The 23996-nt window shown below is 47.0% G+C and overlaps 1 protein-coding gene across 1 annotated transcript in view; it reads left to right on the top strand.

Moving 5' to 3' along the window:
• The window catches only part of LOC119379105 (uncharacterized), a 78892-nt gene that overhangs the window by 35182 nt on the left and 19714 nt on the right, over positions 1–23996 (top strand). The window contains 3 exon segments of the mRNA XM_037648285.2: positions 4436–4496; positions 4498–4525; positions 20844–20950. Of these exon segments, the coding sequence (XP_037504213.1) occupies positions 4436–4496; positions 4498–4525; positions 20844–20950 (196 nt within the window).

The raw sequence follows: 23996 nt of genomic DNA, 5'->3' as shown, positions 1-23996 counted from the left end.
GACGCGGTGGCAGCGCATCGACGACGCCCACTTGTATGTATCCTGCTTCGGCGGCGCGCGTGTCACTATACATGAATGAGGTGCGCGCATTCCACGAGTCCGTGGGAAGCCGGTCACCTGCCGGCGCTGGAAGACCCCGCGCTATCATGCGACGACGGCGCGCAGACAGCTCTCTCGCATCTGCTGCCGGACGACGACTCTCTTTCCGAGGCGGCGGCCGATGAACCGCTCGACAAACAGCGCGTGCTGGGTGCGCACACTCTGCCGCGCTTCGACGGCACCTGACGACGACGCTCTCGATGACGGCTCCAGTCTGTGCCCGGCAGGCAGGATTTTATAGATTTATTTTTACGACGAAGTTGTCTTAGACTACCTTGTGCCGTCGTCGTCGTCGTAGTAGCAGTGGCAGTAGTAGTAGTAGTAGTCACGCAGGTCACGTGCCCAGAGGGGGGGGGGGGTGAATAAAGATATAAATAAAACAGATTGGCGGCAGTGATGGTGACGATGCTCGGATCACACACACTCGCGCGCGTTCAGCTTCGCTGTCCGACGGCTTTCACGTCGTGTCACTGGCTGTAATTTTTTTTCTTGAATTTTTATTTTCTCCACATGACAGTTTAGCTCTGAGCTCCGCGAAGTCAGCCAATGGGAAAACACACTTGCGAAAGAGGAGTTTTGTGAATTCGGCCCCTGATGTATGTCTGTTCTTGCGGTTAGCGTTTAATTATTTTAAATACCTATTGCAATTTACAAATTGAAGCAGGTGAGTTCGCTATTCGTATCCGCTTCGAAGAATTTCCGAAGATAACACCGGTTTCGATATGTTCATTCCTAAAGTGTACGACGATTAAAACAGCGCTTTGTTCAAAAAGTACACATATAAGTGGCACACCAGTCAATTTTTACCGCTCGTTTGACGGCGTATATCTCGAACATCGTGTCATGCTAATAACTCATCAAAAGTGCACACCAGCCTTGCGAACTGGCTGGCTGCAATTCGCGAATTGCAGTACGTGCCGTATAGTATTATTAGCTAAAAACTCAGTGAGATTGCGTGAATTCGTCGATTACGCATTTACATTCCTTGTATTCTATATTGTTCGTGGAATTTCAGCGCTATTTAAGAATGATGCGTGTGCATGTAGATTTCTCGTGCTTGTAATGGCCACCTCTTCGAGTAATCGAGATAAAAGACTCGAATTCTCCGACAGGTGATTTTTTATTAAATATGTGTCGCCTAAAGAAACACACTTACACGCCCCCCCCCCCCCCCCCCCTGTATCAGTCGTTTCTGAGCAGCTCCAGCTGTTTAGCAAAGTGGCATCCGCCGTTTTATGACATTTGTTTGAATAGAAGCAATAAAACGTTCCACAAATCCACAGCCTGCTCGCGCTTCCGCTCATTTCTTTGCTTAGTACTTGTTCATCGTAACTGGAGTTATAGGTGCAGCTGGTCGTTTCATAGTAGTAGAGCGTAAGAATATAGAACTACATTATATTAATACAGAATTCGGGTAATTGTTTGGCTTGGAAAAAACGGGCACGGTGTTTTTGTTTAGACAATACAGACTTTTTATAAACATTTTATGACAGTGAGGCACGTGTCCTTTTCGCACACGAACTCTACGTTGAGGCGGAAATACCTTGCCGCAGCTAAAGTTGCCTTCAAGAACTAATAAAGAAAACCTATTTTAGTTCACTTTTTTATTGTTAACTTGAGGGCAGTTGTTTAGGTCGGAAGCTTGTAGGGCGTCGTAATATATGACATACCCATTTTTTTAGAAATAAAGAAAAAAAAGATAATTTAATATATTTAAGACATAATTTAAGATATTTATCATCGAATTTCAACGGCCATATCGAAACCGAGAAAAAAAAATGGATGCTTACTAAGTACGGCTGTAAGGATCCATTTCTATTTTTAATTTCTGTCATACAGTGCGCCCAGAAGCTCTTCTCGGCGAAAACGGTGGCGCAGGCCACGTCCTCTGAGCCAAAACTTACGGCAAATTAAAATTAAATAAATGTTGAATAAATTCAGGGGTTTCACGTGACAACAAAACTTCATAAGATTATGAGGCACGCCGTATATTGGGAATTCCGGGTTGGTTTTGAGACTATATATATACCTAGGGCACTTTAACGTGCGCCATTTCGCCACCATCTAAATGCGGCAGCTGTACCTGGGAATCGAACCCTCGCCCTTGTGCTCAGCAGCGTGACGCCCTATATAGCTGCTTAGCCACCACGGCGAGTGAAACGAATCCCGCTGCAAGTCACGCACCCATACGATACAGAAGCGCGTTTCTCTTTCCTACACTCGCCACTGTGTAATAATAACAACTTCTGGGTTTTTACGTGGCAAGAGGACGAGGTGATTATGAGGCACGCCGTAGGGAATCCGGATTAATTTCAGCTACCAAGGGTTGTTTAATTAACGTGCGTCTAAATCTAATTACACGGGTGTTCTTGCATATCGTCCCCATCGAAACGCGGCCGCTGTGGCCGGCAGTCGATCCCGTCGGCCCCGAGCTCAGCAGCGCAGCAATTCGCGTAACAGTGGTGTAATCCATTGACGATAAATAGTTTTGGGGCTAGAGCGCCTTTAGCGCCCTGTTACGTATAGGAAAGGTGAGAGATCGCGATCTTTATTACTTATGGTATTAGTTGGGCGCCTGCTGGTTTCTTTTGGCAGCTCGGGTCCCGGAGTATCATCTCCGAAAGGCATCCTCGGCGCCGAGCGCACAAGCCGGTGCCGTCACGTGCTTCAGCGGTGGAAGAAAGCGCGAGGAAACAGTCGTCGCCGGAAGCATGGCTCGTGCGCGGTTTGATTACGTGTGCGCACGCGTCCGCCAGCGCTGGATCTCGTATCTCACCGCCTCGATGCAGTTGCGAAAAGGGGGCGTGTCTCCGGCCTTTCCTCGTGCGCCCATAAGATAGGAAATCTGTAATAAATGGATTATACAAGTAAGTCCGCATTACGAGAACGCGCGCGCGGTCCAAAAAGCCTAATTTCCCGTAGCTGGACCATTGAACGAAGAAGGAATGACACGAGCGCGTGGTATAACTCGCATAACAAGCAGGACCATGACTGTCGGCGCCCCCATATATACGTAAGAGGAATATTCGCTTGGGAGCTACCACTGCGCTTTCTAAACTTACGTTATTAGTATAGGTGCTTTTTGAAGATTACTTCGAGAGTATATTGAAAAAGCATCACACTAACGTGCTTTCTCGGGTTTGGAGAAAGGGTTATTGCGAGGCCACTACAATTAAGTACGCATTAGTTACTGAAACTCTGATCGCTCTCGCATGACAGATAGTCATCATCATCCCCATGAGAAATGGTAGCTTATATACGTCACTTCCTTCGTTCACGCTGATACACGATTCTGCAAAATCCACGCTAAACGGACATGTAACGGCGCGACAGCGCTTGCAGCGATGGGCCTTGTTTGCGCTGCTGTGGTGCCGCTCTGTCCTAATGCTGGGCGGAGTGCTACATGCCGCTATAGTGGCCGCAAACACCGGTCGCTACGTCGGCATGTTTAGAATGCGGGCCATGCGGACCCGCGTCGGCCAGCCTGGAGCGCGGCCAAGGCCTCTGAGGTGGCGAGCAGCCGCAGCTCTCGAGCCGCGGTCTCCTCCCTCCGAGAGCGCGTCTTTGTTTACGCGGCTATTTTCTCATCGCGGCCACCCACATACACCGGACGACACGGCCGACCGCCAGCGCGTGGGCGTGAGAACGGCCACACTTGCGCCCTAGGCACATGCGGGGGGCAAAGGAGGGGTGGCAGAGATACTTTTTGCGGTCAAACGGTGATGACGTCACCGCGCCTCTTTTAGTGCCGCTACACTGCCGATGACCTAGGGAGAGATGGGTGTGTACATGCGGATTCAAAATGCGTGCTGGAAGACAGACATTGGCAAAATTTTTAACGGTAAAAAATGATAATAAGCATTTGCTATGCACCGCAATGCTCATCGGAGTGAAATAGCGCAAGAGTTGTAAATGATGTGGCTGCTTTGTAATTCGCTTTAATTCGAGTTTGTAAGTAAACTGGCTTCTCGATATCCTCGGATGTTTCCTTCGTTATTGTAGCTGTACATTGCCAGTGAACTGTGATAGGTATAAATGCCGTGCACCAGGCTGTATACTGCGCCTTATTTAAAAGATGGCCCTGCTTGTTCGTCGCATAGTATGAGCTACGCAGACTATAATACCCTGCCCATTGTTCGCAAAACTCCTCGTTCATTACGCCTGTTCGTCACTGACCGGTCGTTGTCCTTGTGTGCAGTTCGTGCCCTGATTGATCTCGTTCGTGACGACGACTGGGTATACGCGTTCAGCGTTGCATTCACCAACGAAATGTGTTCAACCACGCAAACGCTGTCGCAGCGTTAGATACCTGACGAACATCTGTTCCTTTTTCCAGGTGGCCTGTCCAGAAGACGCAGGAGCATCTCGTCCGAGTCTCTCATCTCATGACAGAGGACTAGGATAGTCAGCATTTGCAGGCATTACGGTGAGCATGCGCGGTTATCAGTTCTGCCCGACAATGTATCTCTGCATGCCTCCCCGCTATATCTTCATTCGTGCAAATATTGTGTCTACTGCTAGTGTTATATTGTGCCGACTATCTGAGTGCACGCTCAGTCAATAAACTGCGCAGTCCACATGATATAGCCGAGATGAAAAAGGTCATGAAAAAAAGCTTTACCTTTGCGCGCTAGTGGGAAACGAATGATAGGATTACCGCAGAATCCTATATAGATGAACACTTATACGAAACGAAACGTAACCAATCAGCACATCAGTTAAAACAGTGCTGGTACACCAGTGTGTATTTTGCGTAGTGCTGTCCCTATAGTCCCAGTATGGTTCAGCGCAGTTACCAGCACGATCTTGCACTTCCTGCTTGGCAATTTCGCGAGATACCGCACTGCTGCAGACGCCCGGCCGCATGAAAACTTGCTCGTAGTCGGAAAATGGGCGAATTATCATTGCGCTCATGCAGTAAATAGATTTAGAAGCACGTTAAAGGACCAAGTGAATCAAAATTAATCCGCAGCGATCGTACAGTGTCACTCACTGTCAGTGTTACCTTTTTTGGGCGTTATATACAATAAGCCAATCAATCAATGAATCGTTCAATCAATCACTGTATGACTGCAAGCCTTCCTTCCGCTAGCTCACAGTGCCGACCGGGATAACAGAAAATTAGTAGTTCTTCTGCTGTCTCTGCGTCCATTTCAACAAGTACGACGGCGCTTCGAAGTTACTCTTCGGCAGGTCTCAAAGAGTAAAATCCGTCCTCGTTCATGCAAAGTAATCGCTGGCAGGACGCTGAACGCAGAGCACCGTGTCCCTGACACAGAGCGTCGACACGGTGTGAGATGCAATATGACTGTAAACGCTGTCCCTTACCGTACTGAATTGCGTTGTATACGGGTGAAAATGTGTTGGAGGCACTCAGCTCCCTTAAGTGCTTCGAGTGGTCGGTCCACCCAGGAATCACCTGCCCAAGCTCGTGCATCTTCCTTCTAGCCAAAACTTCGCAGGCTCAGGCTGTGATCAGTACAATACAGAACAGCGGCGTGCTTCATTGTCAGTTCACGTCGTATTTTGCCTAAAGGGGTGCAGTTGGAACCAACAGGGAACGCTTCATTTTCGTTCAAGGTCGCCAGTTGTCCTCGATGTTGCGCTGCTATCAACAAATAATAAGAAAAAGGGACAGGCTGAAAGCATAGATACCTCCCAGATACTAAACTGTGAATAAGATGTCGTGTCTCGCTTAAGGGGCAACATTTGCTCAAATATATTACGCATGCGAGCGCAGTGAATACGCAACGGCGAACGGATAACAGCTGTATGTACCACGGAGAAAGATATATACGCACGCACGCGTTCATTCGTTGACTCCGAGATTTCATTACCACAGCGCGCGTCATCCGGTGTGGTGTCAAGTAAGCGCTCGAAGGAGATCCGCGCTCATTGACTTTCTGTGCACCAGAAGAAGATAGGAATCTGTCGTTCTCGTAGGTCGACAGAATCTTTGCCTCCTCTGTCCACTATTACAGGTGCCCGTATATACGTTTGAGAAACCCCAGGCACACGTAATTAATTCGAAGTCGCTAACCACTGTGGCTTATTTGCCTCATAAAATTGTGATTTTGGCACGTAAAACGCCGGAATGCACTTTCGCCAGGTTTCTGTGTGTGTGTGTGTGTGTGTGTGTGTGTGTGTGTGTGTGTGTGTGTGTGTGTGTGTGTGTGTGTGTGTGTGTGTGTGTGTGTGTGTGTGTGTGTGTGTGTGTGTGTGTGTGTGTGTGTGTGTGTGTGCGTGCGTGCGTGCGTGCGTGCGTGCGTGCGTGCGCACTTGATCTCAGGAGACTGCACAGCTGCGTTCAAGTCTATCATTGACGAGGATGTCGAGGATGTTGTAGGTTGCCGGTGGATCTAGCGTTGCGAGATTTGCAGGCAGTTGCCCCGCCCGGTTTCCTACTTTCAGATTATATTGCACTATAATGTTCTTTTTAAAGCGAAGCGCGGGCAGGCTACCAAAGAGTCGCGCGCAGCGCGACGCAACAATGCACGTGCCAGTGGGCTATAAACTATCCCGCATACAGTGTTGTGCCGGACCCCCATATCACCACACCACACTCCAACATAAGTGTCACTCATCACCAGTCACATACGAGGTCTGTAACGTTTAAATACTTCAAAAGTAGCCGCGACATCCTTCCTGAATTTCCAGTGACCACGCGGAAACACGATATCATTTACACTGTCGTGTGGCGAGCCTAACCGTTGAAGTGCCTCAAAGAAACATTGACGATCTTTCTCAAGTTCACTGCACTTAAGCAAAGAATGTTCGATATCACCACAGGTCTTACAAGCCGGGCAGAATCACGTCGCGGAAAGTCTGATCTTGTGGAGCCATGCTGGTGTACGCGCTGGCCCCGTGCGATGCGATGTAACAGAGGCTTACATCGCATTCGCGATACTGAAGCGAATCGAACCATATTAAGGAACGCATAATGCTGCTCCAATAAGTACGTGATTATGTGCAATCAGTGCATGTAATTTAAAAAATATCCCAAGCGAGGTACAGGAGTGAATTAATACAGTGCTTCTTCGTGGACAGTACAATGAAAAAAAAATAGCGATAATACGCGCGGTATGCTTAGAAATGAAGTGCTCCTTCTAGATCTTTGAGCGGTCTCGCGCCACCGAGTAAATGGCGACGACGCGTAAAGAGGGCCCCGCGTTCGCTCCGATTACATGTCACGATAAGCTGTGTCCCCGAGGCCGCTATCTCGTTCGCGTGGGAAACCGACGAAGCGGCACGGTTTCCAGCCAGGCTTCTCTCGATCCGCCACGGTTCCGGACGTGCCCGTAGAGTCCACACGTTACGTGCTCGGACATGGCGTCTTCACTCGCGCTTTCCAAGTGCGGCCAAGAGAGATGCGGACAAACTCGACTGCTCTCCCTCTTGCGTCCTCTTAGTGCACTTTTCGCATTCATCCTCACGCACGTTTTCTTGCGGGAAGGAGATAGTTGAAGTGGGGCGCCTTGGTCCCACACGAAAGCCTAAGGGATCAAGTGTTGCACAGTGCTCTGTGTGTGTGTGTGTGTGTGTGTGTGTGTGTGTGTGTGTGTCACAAATTCTCGATCGCAGTCACAGGTTCCATCTCGGCTGTTGTGGCTGCTGAATGCAACACGTTCGTGTACTTACGTTCAAGCGCATGTTTGGGAACACCATCGGATAGATAAAAATTAATCTCGGGTCACCCACCACTGTGGCGTGTCTCATAAGCCATGAGGCATACAGTTCTCACGGATTTAAACGCGACATCAAATTTTTAAGAGCGGAGCTCTTGAAGCTTTTCGTTGCGCCGGGTAGTGCGAACAGCAACTATCATCATTATGAATCAGCACGCTGTCTTCGTCCTCTTCTTCCTCTCAGTCCTCTTTTTCATCTTCTGCTTCGCTTCCAAAACACGGGCGCCGATTTCTCCGGCGCGGAATGGAATAACTCTGATGGGCGAGAGGACGCGTACAGAGAGAGAGAGAGAGAAAGAAACAGAGAGACAGAAATAAAGAAAGATATAAAGAAAGAGAAAATAATGGCGAAAGAAAATTCTCATGCGGCGGCGGGATTCGAACCCGCGTGCCCACGATCCGAAGGCGAGCGTGGTAACCACTCGGCTATCCAGACACGCTGACAGTACATAGCATAGCCTTGTAGCCTTGTATAGTATATTATAGCAAGGTGGCGGAAGTGGGAAGTGAGGGTGAGGAGGGAAGATGTGAGGGTGAGAGGGAGGGAAAGGAGGAGAGGAGAAAGTAAAGCATAGCATAGGAAGAGAAAAAAAAATAGAGAGAGAGAGAAAGAGATAGAAAGGATAAGGAAGCGAGAAATAGAGAGAGAGAGAGAGAGAGAAGTCCAAGAAGGAGAAAGATAGAAAGAGCGAGAAAGACAAACAAATACATTGAGACAGAAAGAAATAGAAATAAACAGAGACAAAAAATATAGAAAAAAGCCACAGTTTCGCCGCAACGGCGAAGCAAGGAATGCAATAGCAACAATTTGGAACGTAACGCGAAGAGCGGAGAGCAGCTCGAAATTTCCGGCGCGTCGCTCAAGCGCAAAGGACGCACGAAAAGAACACACACAGCGAACTATCAAGTGTCACAGCTCGACACTCTAAGCGCGCTGCTCCAACTTAAAGAAGGACGCACGAAATGAACGCACAGGTATACACAGGACGAGCGAAGTGACCTTCACACGCTCTGTAACTTCAGCGCGGAGATCGATGTGAAAGCAGAGGTCGCCCGTTAGATTCCAGATTTTAGGGGCGAAGCTCCTTAGGATTGAGCCATGTCCCTCCCTCGTTGTGATACGCTAGTACTGGAAGTGCTCGCTCTCACACTCAGCGCTCGCTCTTGGCGCGTGCTCTGGTTGGCGAAGAAGACCAAGAAGAAGTGATTCGGCTATATGCTCAAGACGTCTACCTGGGCTGCAGAAATCAAGATGCTCTGCAGAAGGCCCGATACAAGGTGGTGTGGATGTCCCATACGGAATTTGCGAACCCCTCCCTGAGAGATTCTACTCGTACTCAACAAGCGGTACATGATCACTGCAAACATCGATGCCATAGACGGATTGGTTAACGGGGCAGTGGGCACTCTTAAATTCTACGAGCGAAGGGTAGACCACGAGTTCCCAAAACGGCTGTGGTTACAGTTTGACGTGCCCGCAACGGTAAAGCTCGCTCGCCTTCCTTCGAGACGAATGGTAAACGAGGCAAGGCGAAGAATGGGAACCTTGAGCGGCTACGCTAAACTTAGATCGCAAGACGGGCGCTGCGTGCAAACGAAGGCAGTTTCCATTGGTTCAAGCGAGTGCGATAACCGTGCACAAATCGCAAGGAGGAACCTACTCGTCCATCGTCTACGGGTATAGTCAGAGACCGCAGTGGACCTCAACCGACAACGATCAGAGGGACTTGCATTGAACTCGTCTTCTCAAATTTCAGGTTGGATCCCATACAAGAACCTTTGGCTTTATGAAGATTTGAAGATTGGCTTTATTTCTTCTGTTTACAACAGAAAGGAAGCGGAAGTTAAAGGCCATGTGGCCTGACAAAGGCTTCTGCTCCTACGACAGTTCGGCACGCAGGCCGTACGTAGCACACAAGTCAATAAAAATATTCTGTACATACAGATTCAACTAAAACAGTCACGAGGTGAAAACAACATGTGTACAAAAAAGTAGAAAATACTAGAATCGCGAGAAGAAAACAAAACAAAAAGAACTACATAATACACGGATAGGTCATTTTTTGCCCCAGTCAACAACCAAAATTTGCAATTTAGACAAGGAAATTGATAATACACACACCAGCTTTGTCAGACAAACTCAATATTGTGTGAAATGAGCAATGTTTTGAATAATTCATTTGACACTTCCATAACTTCGTCGTGAAATTCGTGTATTCTATTGATTAGTGAAGGTGCTTGCTAACATATTAACTGTTTCCCGTAATTCGTTCTTATTTTGGTTTTCTCAAATGATGTTGCCGTAAGCTGTAGTGCGGGTTGGTGGGTGCATCCATGATGTAATGTGTCCTGTTTTGTTTGATGTGCCGCATTAACTTGTAATAGTACACTTGATTTGCCTTTAACATAGAGTACTTTATAAAAACAGGCTGCGTTCTAAAGTTTTCTAAAGGTCCACGATAACCCTCAAATGCCCGTAGGACTCTTTTTTGCAGTACAATCAGCTTCTTATAATTTTTTTGTGTGGTAGTGCCTCAAATTAATATGCATTAAGTTAGTCGGGAGTACAATAGAGCGTAATACAACGAAATTTTCAGCCAAGGAGGATCCAGAGTACTTAATCTATATAAGCAACCAACAGTTTTACTTAATTCTGTTACAGTTTTCTCGACATGCGTGTTCCAGGCCAAATCTTCCTGAAACCACACTCCTAAAAATTTTTGACATTTCACCTGCTCGATTATTCTGTCATCGAAAACAATAGTTGCGTTGCAGTTTCGCGGTTTATTAATTGGGGCAAATATCATATATTTTGTTTTGGAAGTGTTCATTTGTAATTTATTCTGTCGTAACCAGGAAGAGAGTTGCTTCATATAGTTGTTTACTTTTAACTCGAGATCTGGGATAGTGGCAGCTTTAAAGAAAATGTTCGTATCGTCCGCGTACATAACTAATTGTGGCGACTCAGGGATATCACACAAGTCATTTATATACATGATGAACATCAGAGGTCCAAGTATTGAACCTTGTGGGACACCCGTAGTGATTTCAGCGTAAGTCGAAACGTCGTTATTTATGCTGACATATTGATATCGGTTTGTTAGGTAATTACGTAAAAGTTTGAGTGCGTTTCCCCGTACACCATACTTTTCCAGCTTATCAATTAATAAGTTGTGGCAAACCGAATCAAATGCTTTCTGAGATCAACAAATAGACCCAATGTATACATTCGATTTTCAATATTCAATATTATTTCATGTTTAATATTAAGAAGCGCTCCTTCACAAGATTTGTTTTTTTGAAAACCGTACTGCATGTCACTGATTACGTTGTATTTATTAAAGAATTTCTGCATTCTAACGTTTAAGGCACTCTCAAACACCTTTGATAAGACAGGTAAGACAGAAATGGGCCGGTAATTTGTCATTAAATGTTTCTTTGTGGATAGGACACACTCGGGCTATTTTTAAAAGATCGGGAAATATACCGCTTTCAAACATTCTGTTTATGATATGAACTAAAACGGGTGCGATAATATCCGCAATATATTTCATTGGTTCTGGTTTGACATCATCATGCCCAGCAGAAACATTGTTTTCACTTTGAGGAGTAGTTGAGCAACTTCAGTAGGTGTAACAGGTGTAAGTATCATCGAGTTAGAGAGGCTGGAACTGTTCACGATAGGTGTGGTCGTGTGTTCCTCCTTGTCAGGACACTGGGCGCTAGAAACAAAATATTCATTTAAAGCAGCTGCTGCCTCTGTACCAGTCAACACTCCCGTGGGTGTCTTTATGCTGATGTCAGTGCTCTTTGTTTTCATGGCATTCAGGTCTATGACTTCATTCCAAACTTTCCTAGGGTCATTCTTTATTTTATCAAATAATTGTGCGTAGTACTTAATTTTTGCTTGCTTCAGTTCAGCATTCACCTTATTTCTAAATTTCCTAAAGTCGCTAAACAGATCAGCACTTCTACATTTTACAAACTGGTGGTACAGTTTGTTCTTTCTTATTATCATTTTTAATAAGTGAGCATTTATCCAAGGTTTGCGTATCTTCCTATTCCTTCGGTAGCGTGGTTTTAACGGAAACGCTTGGTCATAACAGTGGATCATTTTTTCAAAGAACAAATCGTACGCCGCATTTGGGTCTTGCTTTTCAAACACACATGACCAATCTGTTGATAGGATCAAGGAGCGGAATGTTTCCAGTGCTGTGGCATGAAAACTACGCATCAGTATTACCTTTCTCCCCTCCCCTCGCTTACGAACGTAAGGAATGAAGCAGAATAGAGGCAGATGATCGCTTATCTCAGCAGACAGCAGTCCCGCAACGCAGTCAGTTGGGTGTATGTTAGTTATACATATATCAAATAGTGTACGCGTTTGTACAGTGAGCCTGGTAGGTTCCGTAATTACGTTTGCGCACATAAACGAATTAATTAAACCAGAAAGCTGTTTAGATGATGTGTCATCAGCCATCATATTTATGTTTACGTCACCCATTATGACGAAGGGTGACGTAAACATATTTATGTTTACGTCACCCATTATGACATTACATTTCACCGATCATAAGGCGGTCATAATGAAAGGAAAACGCCGCCCACATCTCAACACCATACACGCAGTGTGATTAATAAACAACTTTGTATATACTGTACACACGTGTTGTCACATCTTTGCATGATCGAGTGGCCAATGTACGGGGGGATTTATGGTTAATGATCCCCCGGAGCTTCGCCCACTCGTCATCATTCACTTCGTGGATATGCTGCGATTTTTGCCGTCGCCGTCATGTCCCGGATATGTACACACACACACACACACACACACATATATATATATATATATATATATATCTATATATATATATATATATATATATATATATATATATAAAAGCCACAAATAAAAATAAATAAGAAAAAATTCCGAATCGCTCGACCGGGGTTTCGAACCTGCGACCCCTCGCTCCGCAGCTCGCTGCCTTTGACAATTACGCCATGCATCACTCGCTCTCCAGGATACTAATGGCAGAATACAAACGCACGCGCCGTTGGGTGAAACGCACGGGCGAAATTAAAATTATGCGAGACGCGGGCCATGCTGCATCGTTGCCCGCGCTGCGTTTGCGTCGTATTGCTGGCGACCCACGCTATTTTTCCATTTTGGGGTTGTAGCACCACGCCACTCGTGGCCAGTCGGCCAGGGAAAAAGAAGAGCGTCCCGTTGCTCGTGGTGGCGCGAGATAGTGGGAACGATTTGGCTCTTGTAGAATTATACCACAGGAGGGAAGAAACGAGACGGCTGAACCAGAATCGCATTGTATATGTTACAACGCGACTAGAATCCTGAGGCTAAAATTACAGCGCAGACGCACAAGACACCTACGACGAAAAGAAACGTACGATACAAGCGTTAACAACTGCTTTATTCTTTTATACGCCAATGCATATATAAGCCCAAGGCAAACTTGCCGCACATGCGCACACAACAATAGCTATAAACTAAAACGTGTAACAAGGATGATAGTGCATTGGAAACGCGAAGACATGAAATTATATTCAGATGGGTGCAGGGACAAAGAAGTAAAGAAGTAAGAAGGACAAAGAAGTGCGTTTGCGCTGTAATTTTAGCCTCGAGAATATGTACCGACTAGAGCCAAATGAAGTTTTATCTTAGTGACCAGAATCGACGCCCGCAGGGAACGCGAGCCGTGGTTTCACGTGCCCCTGCCAAGCGCCTTTATTTTCTTCTCTTGAGGTCGCGCGCACTGCGTTTTGTTCGCCGCCCAAAGGAAGGCGCTGCAGGGTCTTGGGACAACGCGAGCGCAGGAGTCTGAGCGTGGCTTGCGTTCTGCGCATGCGTCCTAGCGGCTCGCAAATTTCTTGTCTAGTGTTTCGCCGGAGTTGGGATGTGCGCCTTCGACTTGTACTTTGACATACAGGGCGTGGTCGGCCGTGCTCGCGCGATTATCTGAGCGGGAGCTTTGTACGTCTTGGGCTTTCACCGCAGTTTGCGTTGAAGCTAGACCACACGAAGGTCACTTTGCTCGCCGCAGCGGCCGCTTTTGCGAAAGGAGTGATCTGCTAGCTAGAACAGCCAAAGTAGGGGCTAGTTGAAGTAACAACTGTGACAGTTTGCGCTCGTCCTTTGTATACCTGCGCGTTCTATCCGTGCTTCCTTCTTTGTGTTTGAGCAGCGCGCTGCAAGTGTCGAGCTGTGACAGTTGTTAGTTCGCACTCGCCTTGTGTGTTTTCTTTTCCTGCGTCATTTGTGCTTCAGCAGCCAGCAGCAAGTTTCGAGCTGCTTGCCGTTCTTTCTGTGACATTCCAATTTCTTGCTATCGCATTCATTGCTTCGCCGTTGAGGCGAAGGTATGACTTTTTCTAAATTATTTTTCTTTGTGGCTTATATATATATATATATATATATATATATATATATATATATATATATATATATATATATATATATATATATATATACTTACTTGTGCGGGACATGACGGTCGACGGCGACGGCAAAAACCAGCCGAGAGTGTCCATATAATTGCTATCGCAATAAAAACAGAGAGATGAGAGAGAAAAAAAACAACAGAGGAAGGAAGGAAGAGAAAAATAAAGAGAAGCAAAGAAGGACGTCCAGCTCCTCACTTCCCTCAGGCTTGGCAAGCCTAGTGCGAAGCTGCCTTAATTTATTTTTTATTTTACCGACTGGTATGCGCAATTGCGCGAGATAACCACGTCATGTCGCGACGAATTTGGTCTCTAAAGATAATGTTGGCTCTCATATACGCGTTCGAGTCGAAATTACGCCGATATGTTCCGAACTGAAGACGGTGGAAACGAAAGTATGTGCACTCCTAAATTGTCCTGTTTCAATCCGTGAGTACTGTACATGCGCTTGTTGACACGTCATCTCCTACTTTGCACAGGCAGAACGACGGCCACAGAAAGGCACACTAGACGACGCAAAGCAGCGTTACGTGTGCCGTGTGTCAGTTGTACTGCCCATGCTACAACAAAGTAGATCTTATAAAATCGGATTGGGATTTTGGCCCGTAAAACCCCATATCGATACTATTATTACGAGTGAAAAGAAAACATTTTCCGCTCCATTTATTTTTTTTTAACTTTCCGCCGCTTCAGCTCACAGCGTGACCTTGTTAGCGTGCCCGTATGCGAACGACCGCACGTGCGCGTGCGTTTCTCCTATTTAGTAATCCTGTATGCGACGCCTCGCGTTCGAGAGGAATTTTCATTGGGAGCTGCTGCACCGCGTCGTTTGTCAAGCATGTGGGGACAGCAAGAGGACAGACACGAGGCCTCCGGGAGGTGCACAATTGTTTTGGGTGCTCCGCGGCCTCGGCACGAGGCAAGAAATGTTCCGCTCCAAAGGAAATGGAAGCGAGGAGAGACATCAAATGGGAGACCAGGGCGTCGGAAAACGCGCGCTCTACAATGGGGCAGTTGCGTCATCCACTATTTTTGTCGTCGCGCTCTATTCCCGTATTGCATTAGCGCCAGCTGCCGCCGATATAACGTTCGCGAATAGCGAGAGCTTGTTTTGCAGAAACAGTCGGGAGCTTCCGGCGCGTCGCATCCTTGATTGGGGCTTTTGTGGGGCGCGCAGTTGATGTCTCCCTGCTTATAAAACACTGCGTCATTGTGCCGCTGCATACGCAGTCAGCGCGGAGGCCTCGCCTGTTGCGAAACTGCCCCGACGAGCTCGTTGCTGCGGCTATCTGCGCAGACATCTGGCTGGTTATGCTATCACTACCTTCGATCCCGATTGAGTTGGAGCGTAGCAGTCGACCCTCGCGACCGCCATATGGATGTTTTCTCCGAACGACGACCTGCCGCCGGTCACTGCGGACCCGCCCGCGTCCTTGGCTGAACGTCGTAAATGTTTGTTACTCGGAGCAGTGAAACGCGGATTTATATATCTTGCAATATTTTCCGGGTAATGGCGCATTCGTTGGGGTCAGGTTACGTTATATACATTCTGAAACCGAATCATCGCCGTGGAGAGATCGTCGACGCGTGCACGCCGTCGAGCGCCGACTGGCAGTCACGTGTGTTCATTGACCGCTTATTCGGCAAATGATCAAAGGGTGAATTCACAGCTGTGAGCACTTGGCATGTGAACAGGTTGATCGAGGTGGCATACGATAAACAGGAGGGCCACTGTTACCACGCATGGCGCGAAGAGAGCATTTACGAACGGTCTGAATTTGTCTAGCTGAACTTTGTCGAAAAACCAAACTCAGCATGCGGAAGGCGTCCATAATGTTTCCTCTTGGTCTCTTTCTATTTTTTACCCCGTGGTACGTTGTTTAATATCCACACTTTTGTACAAGATTTACACGTTGCAATGCGCGTGCACCGCAGTTCCAGCCGTCGTCGCGATATGAAAGAAAAAGAAACTCGCGCAGCGTATACATGAGAGCAGCAGAGGCTTCGTCTTGTAGCAGTGTGATGGTCGTGTTAGTTGTCATGGCAACGCCTGCACTCACGAACCGTCGCGCTTGAGCGCTTTCCCGGCAAAGGGTCAGGTGGATGCGGCATCGCCTGATCGGCTTCCATTTGCGGCAGCTTGTCAGCGCTATCGTGGCAACATTCAGATGACGCTGAAGCGGCTCTTGTAGCTGAAGAGCGTATCGCAGCGATAAAGAAGGGGTTCCATCCTGATAAGAGAGGTTAGCGTCGAGGCAAAAGGACATCGACCACTGCACGCGAATAGGAGCGAATGCGATGCTGACTCGAACCCAAACTTCGTTCAGATACGTATGCTGTAACCCTGTAACCATAATGCACATTTCCACATCAACGAAAGTTATACCAATTTGGTCGCCTTCATTTCTAGCCGGTGATAAATACATTTGTGGGGAAGAATCCCAATCGGCAAAGTCTATTTCTTAGTTATGCAGCAATTAATTCTTGATTTCATGGATCGTAACTTAACGTTGCTGAATTATCCAGAACTGAAAACTCTCGGCAACGTATTTAAAACGCTGCTATAGACAGTGCGTCAAATTTACCTCGCTTAAATCGGGAATATATTCCAACAGCGTTGCATGTATAATGCATCGCACGTTACAGAGCTGAATCGCAGCTGTATTACGTTTTATAGTACGACTCAGCTATTCGTATATCGTAAGAAAACAAGCTGTCGCATACAAAGAATTCACACACACTCATGCAAGCGCATAGACAAGCTGGTGCTCGAGGAAGGCCGTGTATACAATATGCGGGCACGAAGTTTACCTTTAGTGCTTAATTTAGTGCTTTTTAATTAGCAGTGCAATCATACCTAACCTGTCATCTGTCATAATTTCGTGTGCGAGAAGTGAGTTACTACAACTTTGAAAATATGTACCAATAATATAAGCAGGTGCATATTCGTCGTGGGATCGTGTCCTTTATTCAAATGCGTTTGTTGCACGAACGTTTTATTTATTTATTTATTTTCCTTTCGTGTCGTCCTCGTTCGCGCTGTTCCCTGTCGTATATTTCTGTGTGCGATTTTCTCTTTTTTTTTTTTGTGACTAGTGCATTTCCTCGGGAGGCGCAGGTATCCGTTCAATGACAGAAGACTATATATATAGCACTTGTTTCCTTCGTTGCTGGTTCCGGTAATCTGGTCGCAACGTTTCCTAATTTGCTTTTCTTGAGCGCAGAAAGCGTATTTTTCGCCCCTTCGCTTATACGCTCTTTCGATGGTCATAAGCGGTATGTAATTAAATTTTAAACGGCACGGTTTGTCTTCCTGATCGCTTCTTTCCGACCTGACCGCGAAAACGAATGTGGCTCAAATTTATGACGCAAGTTACGGGGTGGGCCTAGGCGTGAGACTTTGGGGACGTTTTGCCCGTTTTCGATTTTAAATGCAGCTACATTTGAGCTTGTTTTACTAGTCTGTACACAAGTATACAAATTGCTGCGATGGCGTACGTCTTTTCAAAGTAGATGTTTGGTTTCGCGTATGCCGCTGGCGCATGTGGTATGGATGCATTGGCTTTTCTGTTTCACGCTATAAACAGTTGGTAATCTGCGCACTGTCCTGTCTCTCTCTTTCTGTCTGCGCAGCACGTTGCCAGTTCATTATGAACCAACTAGTCTGCAAGGAAGTTTCTCCTTTGACATGTGCCTGAGATTGCAATTCGTGCACGGTTGTTCGTTACAAATGTTTGCTACGCTGTCGAAGTTACGTGAAGAACGCTGTTGCGTTGTAATACAGTTAGAGCAAAGGGAGACGCCGCTCAACGAGAACGTGCGCATAGCCGCGCCCCTGGTTGTGGCTGTGTGCCAAATGAAATATCGCATGCTTGGTAGCCGCTTCTGTTATGCCTTCCGAGATTGAGATAACAGCTATCAGCGACAGCACGCGCGGCAAAGGTTGATACGCAGTAACTAAAATGTCAATTCTGAGCTACCTGTGATGAATATATTAGTGGAAAGCTTAACATTAATTTAGACCCACCTGTTCATTAATGTGTACATAAAAAGTGGTAGTTACGTGCTTTACGTCGCCGTGAAGTGCAGCCGCCACTAATGGAACCCGCGACCTTTCGCCGCGCCGCCAAACACCCTCGCCCCGTCACGGCGGCTCGTATCATCCTGTCAGACGTGCCCCCTCTCTTACTTTTTACCTTTCTGACATTGACGTCTCCCGTTGTCTACTTCGACCATTTTTTGTTCCTCGTGCCACAACAAACCCCGTGCTCGCCTTGTGAGAGAAGCGTAGATGCCAAGTGCGATGCCAAGTGGAAGACATCCAAAGTGGAGGCGGAAGCCAATGGATCGAAACACAGTCGGCTATAAAGGTTATATAAATGGTAATTAAGTGCCTCAGACGGGCCGGTCGACGTTTCATTGGGTTGACCTATTTTTGCCAAAGGCGCGTTGTCATCCTTGGCGAAAAAGAAAGTAAGAATGAGTGACTGAATGAGATGTGGGTGTAACGAAAAAAAATTAAAAGTAGAAAATGAGAAGAGTGTGAACGGCTGGACAGGGTGGGGGGGGGGGGGGGCTTAAAAAAGAGCCGGAACAGGGGAGGGCATTTTAACTTCTGAAAGATAGAAGTATATATGTATAGTGAAGCGAGCAAAAGAGGCCACCTACTGGAGATGAATACCCACACCACCTATATATCTCCCATTATAGAAACCGGTGGGTGCCCGGCGGAACTGCAGGGGAATCGAACCCAGCACCTCGCGCATTGGAGGCGCGGACGCTGGACCACTTGTCCACCGCTACTCTGCGTAAATGATGTGAAGACAAAAATCGAATTCCGTTCGTTCTCAACACATTTTTTAGGGCGTGGGAGGGGCGTGGTGTGCACGCCTATTTATAGACAACTACCCGCCACGGTGGTCTAGTGGTCATGGTGCTCTGCTGCTGACCCGAAGGTCGCGGGATCGAATCCCGGCCGTGGCGGCCGCATTTTCGATGGAGGCGAAGATGCTTGAGGCCCGTGTACGTATACGTTTAGGCACACATTAAAGAGCACCAGATGGTCAAACTTTCTGGCGCCCTTCACTACGGCGTCCCTCATAATCATATCTTGGTTTTGGGACGTAAAACTTGGACAGTTATTATTATTTTTGGAGACGGCTGATCCGTTTTGCTTTTCTTTCTTTCAGTCTTGTGCCGCGTTGGGCGGCGCTTTAGGGCACGTAATAATAATAATAATAATAATAATAATAATAATAATAATAATAATAATCAGCCTGACTGCGCCCACTGCAGGGCAAAGGCCTCTCCCATGTTCCGCCAATCGACCCGGTCCTGTGCTTGCTGCTGCCACGCTATACCGCAAACTTCTTAATCTCATCTGTCCACCTAACTTTCTGTCTCCCCCTCGCGCGTTTGTCTTTTCTTGGAATCCAGTCAGTTCCTCTTATTGACCAGCGCTTATTTTGCCTACGCGCTACATACCCTGGCCATGTTCATTTCTTCTTCTTAATTTCTACTATGATGTCCTTAACACCCGCTTGTTCCCTGACCCACTCTGCTCTCTTCTTGACTCTTAAAGGACCCCTGACACCAAAATTGAAACCTCGAGATGTTTGTGTTGTTTGACTTTCCTGTATACGGGGGCACATATGACCGATTATTAGTGACGAACGTTGCCTTCAAGATATCTTAATTTGGTTTTAAAGTAAGCGTGGAGTGCTCACTTGAGTTGGCTGCACCTCGCGACATCCTGGTACGACGTAGATAGAGGCCCCGCGTGACGTTCCACGAGTAAAGCAAGTATTGTGGACGTCACAGAAGGTTTGCTGGGCGCACGTTCACAATACGACGACGGGCACCCGGCGAGGCCTATTGTTCCGCACCCCTCTTGCTTTGTTGTCGGCCTGCTCTCGAGGTAGTTTTCGTGAGGGGACACGCGCTTAACAGGTTTAACCCATACCGAGGCACCCACATACTTTCAATCTTTACCGCGCGCGGGGCCCCGATTTGAAAACCGCGCTTTCAACGTCACCACAGTTTGTGTGCACGTGGTCTTTGACGCTCCCCCGCATGGGACGCCTGTTTCTTGTGGTTTTTAGGCGGGCGTTTTGAAGTGACGCTAAAATGGTCGCAATTAACTACGCTAGAATGAGTTATGCGATACGCTAGAGCATTTACGATTTAACTTAGGGATTGCCAGACACAAAGCTACAAATTACAGTCAAAGAGTTATCAACAAAAATTTTGCTGTCAGGGGTCCTTTAAGGTTACACCTATCATTTTCCTTTCCATCGCTCACTGCGTCGTCCTCAGTTTCAGTTGGACCCTCTATGTAAGCCTGCAGGTTTCTGCTCCGTAGGCGGTAAGATGCAGCTGTTATATACCTTCCTTTTGAGAGATAGTGGCAAACTACTATTCATGATTCATGAATAAGAATAGCAATAAATGATTATAATAATGTATTTAAGGGTAGTATATGCGTCAGGAAATGAGAAAAAAGCAGCTGTTGTTCTGTGATCACCTGTGGGGCGAGATCGCGACGTTTCTCGCGCCGCTGTTTTCTACATTCCTGCGCTCCCTGTTTTTTTGTTTTTTCAGAAAAGCCGAGGATAGGAGTCATGTCGACGGGTGGTAGCTCCCTTGGGTTTGTCTTCAGCGACTACAACGCTGTCCTGAGGCAGTTCCGTGAGGCCATCATTGATCAGGTAACTGCAACAAGCCTCGCTATCTTTGTGAAACGGCACATCTTGTACGATAAAGCGCACGAGTCCTAAGCGAGTGTGATAATCGTTACTCAACGCTGAATCCAAGGGCCGCGGATTCTCATACAATCACTTTCGGTGACAGTGTCGCTTTGCGTGACGCATATAATCCCGCGTGTCCAATGATTGAAACGACTATATTTGCCCGCCTTTCCTCGAACAGCCCATCAGCGCGCACTGAAAGCGATATCTGCGTAAGTAATCGTCTCAGAATAGGGCCACAAGCTGTAGTTTGTGAAGCACCGTACCCAAAGAGAACGGCGCTGTGATTGGACGAATGAGGACGTTGCATCTTAGCAAAATTCGTGCTGTCACAGTCGATTGAAAAGGCCTCGCTTAGAGCGAGAGTCCGCTTAGAACAAACAGTATGGCGTATAATCCGACAATATATCGCAGTAAGTCAATACAGGGCCGCCGACGCACATTGAGCTGGTCGCCGCGCCATTTCGGATATAACGAACCAAAGAATAAGTTGCATGGAACACTATCACGACTATATAGGCTCGCAGAGGATGACCCTTGCACGCTCGAAAGGTTGTCGAAACGAGCCTGTTGAAAGCGCCGAGCGCGATCTTCGGAATTTTTTCAAAGTTCAAGAACACTTGGATCTTGTGCCTGATGAAAAAAAAAAAAAACCCTCGATAAAGCGTGCGAAAATTTTTCGCCCCAGGCAGATGAAGCTCGGAGTTGTCCGACTTCCGCTCACGAGGCATTGCGCCAGGACCGCATCATCGTGCATTGTGCGCTTGGGTTCTGCGCGAGCTGGGAGAAAGCCGAGCTCCGTGTGATTGAGTGGTGTTTCCTTTCAACCTTCGTGCCACGAATTGTGTTGTTCTCGCTAACGGTGCCTTGCAGTACGTGATGTAACTCAGCTGCCTTAGCCATGGGAATCGTGCGTGCAAGCCGAACAACAGAGCTCGTTTACATGCATGTATCTTCCTGTCCGAAGCCCTGAGAAAGATAAGCTAAATGGTTCTTTTACGGTTTTTTTTTCTTTATCTTTCGATATCATTTTTTATCAAACAGAAAGGATAAAGGGTACCAGAGGGCTTAGTCTTTTGTTGTAGTCACACTACCGTGGCCATGAAGGCCACAAACAATGAAGTGAAGGAAAGCATAGGGGTAGTGAACTTCTTCATCGGAACGGAGAAATTACAAGAAATAGGGTCGAAAAGACAACTATAATCTTACTGACTGGTCCAAGAAGCTCAAAGGAGAAATTACCCCACCTGCGGCTGCGATGGTTAAGTGGCTGTATGCGGCGTTGTGCTGGTGAACGCGGGTTCGATTCCCGATGCGATAGAGGCTGTGTTCTGATTAGAGCAGAAATCAAGAAGAGTAGAAAATAAAACTATCGAGTACAGCGCAAGGGTGCACGTTAGCCCGTACCTGCCAACTTGTACGATGTTGTCGTGATATGCCCCGTTTTATATCCTGTTTACGATTGTAGCCGCCGCGATGGCTCAGTAGTTGTGGTGCTCGGCTGCTGACCCGGAAAATGCGGGTTCGATCCTGGCCGCGGTGGTCGCATTTCGATGGAGGCGAAATGCTGGAGGCCCGTGTGTGATGTCGGTGCACGTTAAAGAACCCGAGGTGGTCGAAATTATCCGGAGCCTTCCAATCTGGCGTCTTGCACAGCCCGAGTCGATTTGGGACGTTAAACCCCGTGAACCGTGTTTACGATTGTTCTATATTTGCAACAATTTTTAAAGATTCCGCCGATGTTAGAACAAAATATATTAAGGCGAGAGCGCGCATGTCTCATGCGAACGTGACCTTCAACGGAAAGCCGGCGTGAGAGAAATGAAGCAAGAAACACCACGTGAAGGAGCGACCTGCGCGTTCACTTCGTCGTTGCGACGTTCGCGTGACTAAAAAAATATTTTAAAAAAGCGGCGTTCGCGTGATATAACGTGCACGGTATAAAATAGTCGCACCGGATGGCTTTCGCTTTCGGGTCGTCTAAGGCGAATGCATAAAGGACCGTGTGAGTTTCCAGAAGAATGCACGTACAGTCGTTGGCTGAGCTTTGTTCATCGGTCAATCAAAAATGCCCCCGCTATACGTTCTCAGTGTGCGAAACAGTGACAACGCGTAATTTGAACACCCCGATTTGCAGGCGCTGCTCCTCCGACATATACCGCAGTCGCAGTGGCGTTCTGTCTGCGGTCCTCAATAAGTATTAAGATAGAATCTGCTTACGAGTATGTCAGTCCTTGCTACTCAATCTGCTTCTGTCTGTCGTCTTTACAAGTATCGCCGAATTTTGTAACAAAATAAAGTGCAATTCTGTCGAAATTTACGCACTTATGAAACAAAATATCAAACATGGAGCAATAACTCTGACGGGCGAAAGAACGAGTACAAAGAGAGGGAAAGAAGAAGAGAGAAATTCTTGGCGAAAAAAAATTCTTTGGTACCCACGATTTCTCGTACCCACGATCCGAAGGCGAGCCTCGTAACCACTTGGCTATACAGGCACGCTAGCAGAGCATAACATAGCCTTGTATAGCATAGGATAGCAAGGGGGTGGGAAAGGGAAGTGAGTGTGAGGAGGAGGGATGTGAGGGTGCGGAGGAGGGGAGAGAGTAAAGCATATAGCGTAGACAGAAAGAGAAAGAGAGAAATAGAGAGAGAGAGGGAATCAAACAAAGAGAGAGAAAACGATAAGAGAGAAGAGAGAAATAAAGAGACAAAGAAAGAAAGGAAAAAATAACGAAAAACAAAGAAGGCTGCCTGACTCCGCACTTCCTTTGGGCTTGGCGCCATTAGAGCGAAGCTGCCTTAATTCTTTTTCTTTTAGTGTCTGTCACACGTACGTTACGCGCACCTGACTCGCAACTGGTGTCGGTGTGAACCCCGCCGTATCCCTGATGTAGCTAGCACTGTAAATGCCATTGAAGCTTTAATAATGCATACGCAGTAACGTCCGCATGTAGCAACGCATCGCAGCACATACGTCGTACTCGTGGAATCCTGGGTGTGGTTG

This window comes from Rhipicephalus sanguineus, chromosome 1 (assembly GCF_013339695.2).
Source record: "Rhipicephalus sanguineus isolate Rsan-2018 chromosome 1, BIME_Rsan_1.4, whole genome shotgun sequence".
NCBI lineage: Eukaryota > Metazoa > Arthropoda > Arachnida > Ixodida > Ixodidae > Rhipicephalus > Rhipicephalus sanguineus.
The sequence above is the reverse complement of the archived record's forward strand: the minus strand, read 5'-3'. Positions and strand labels throughout refer to the sequence as shown.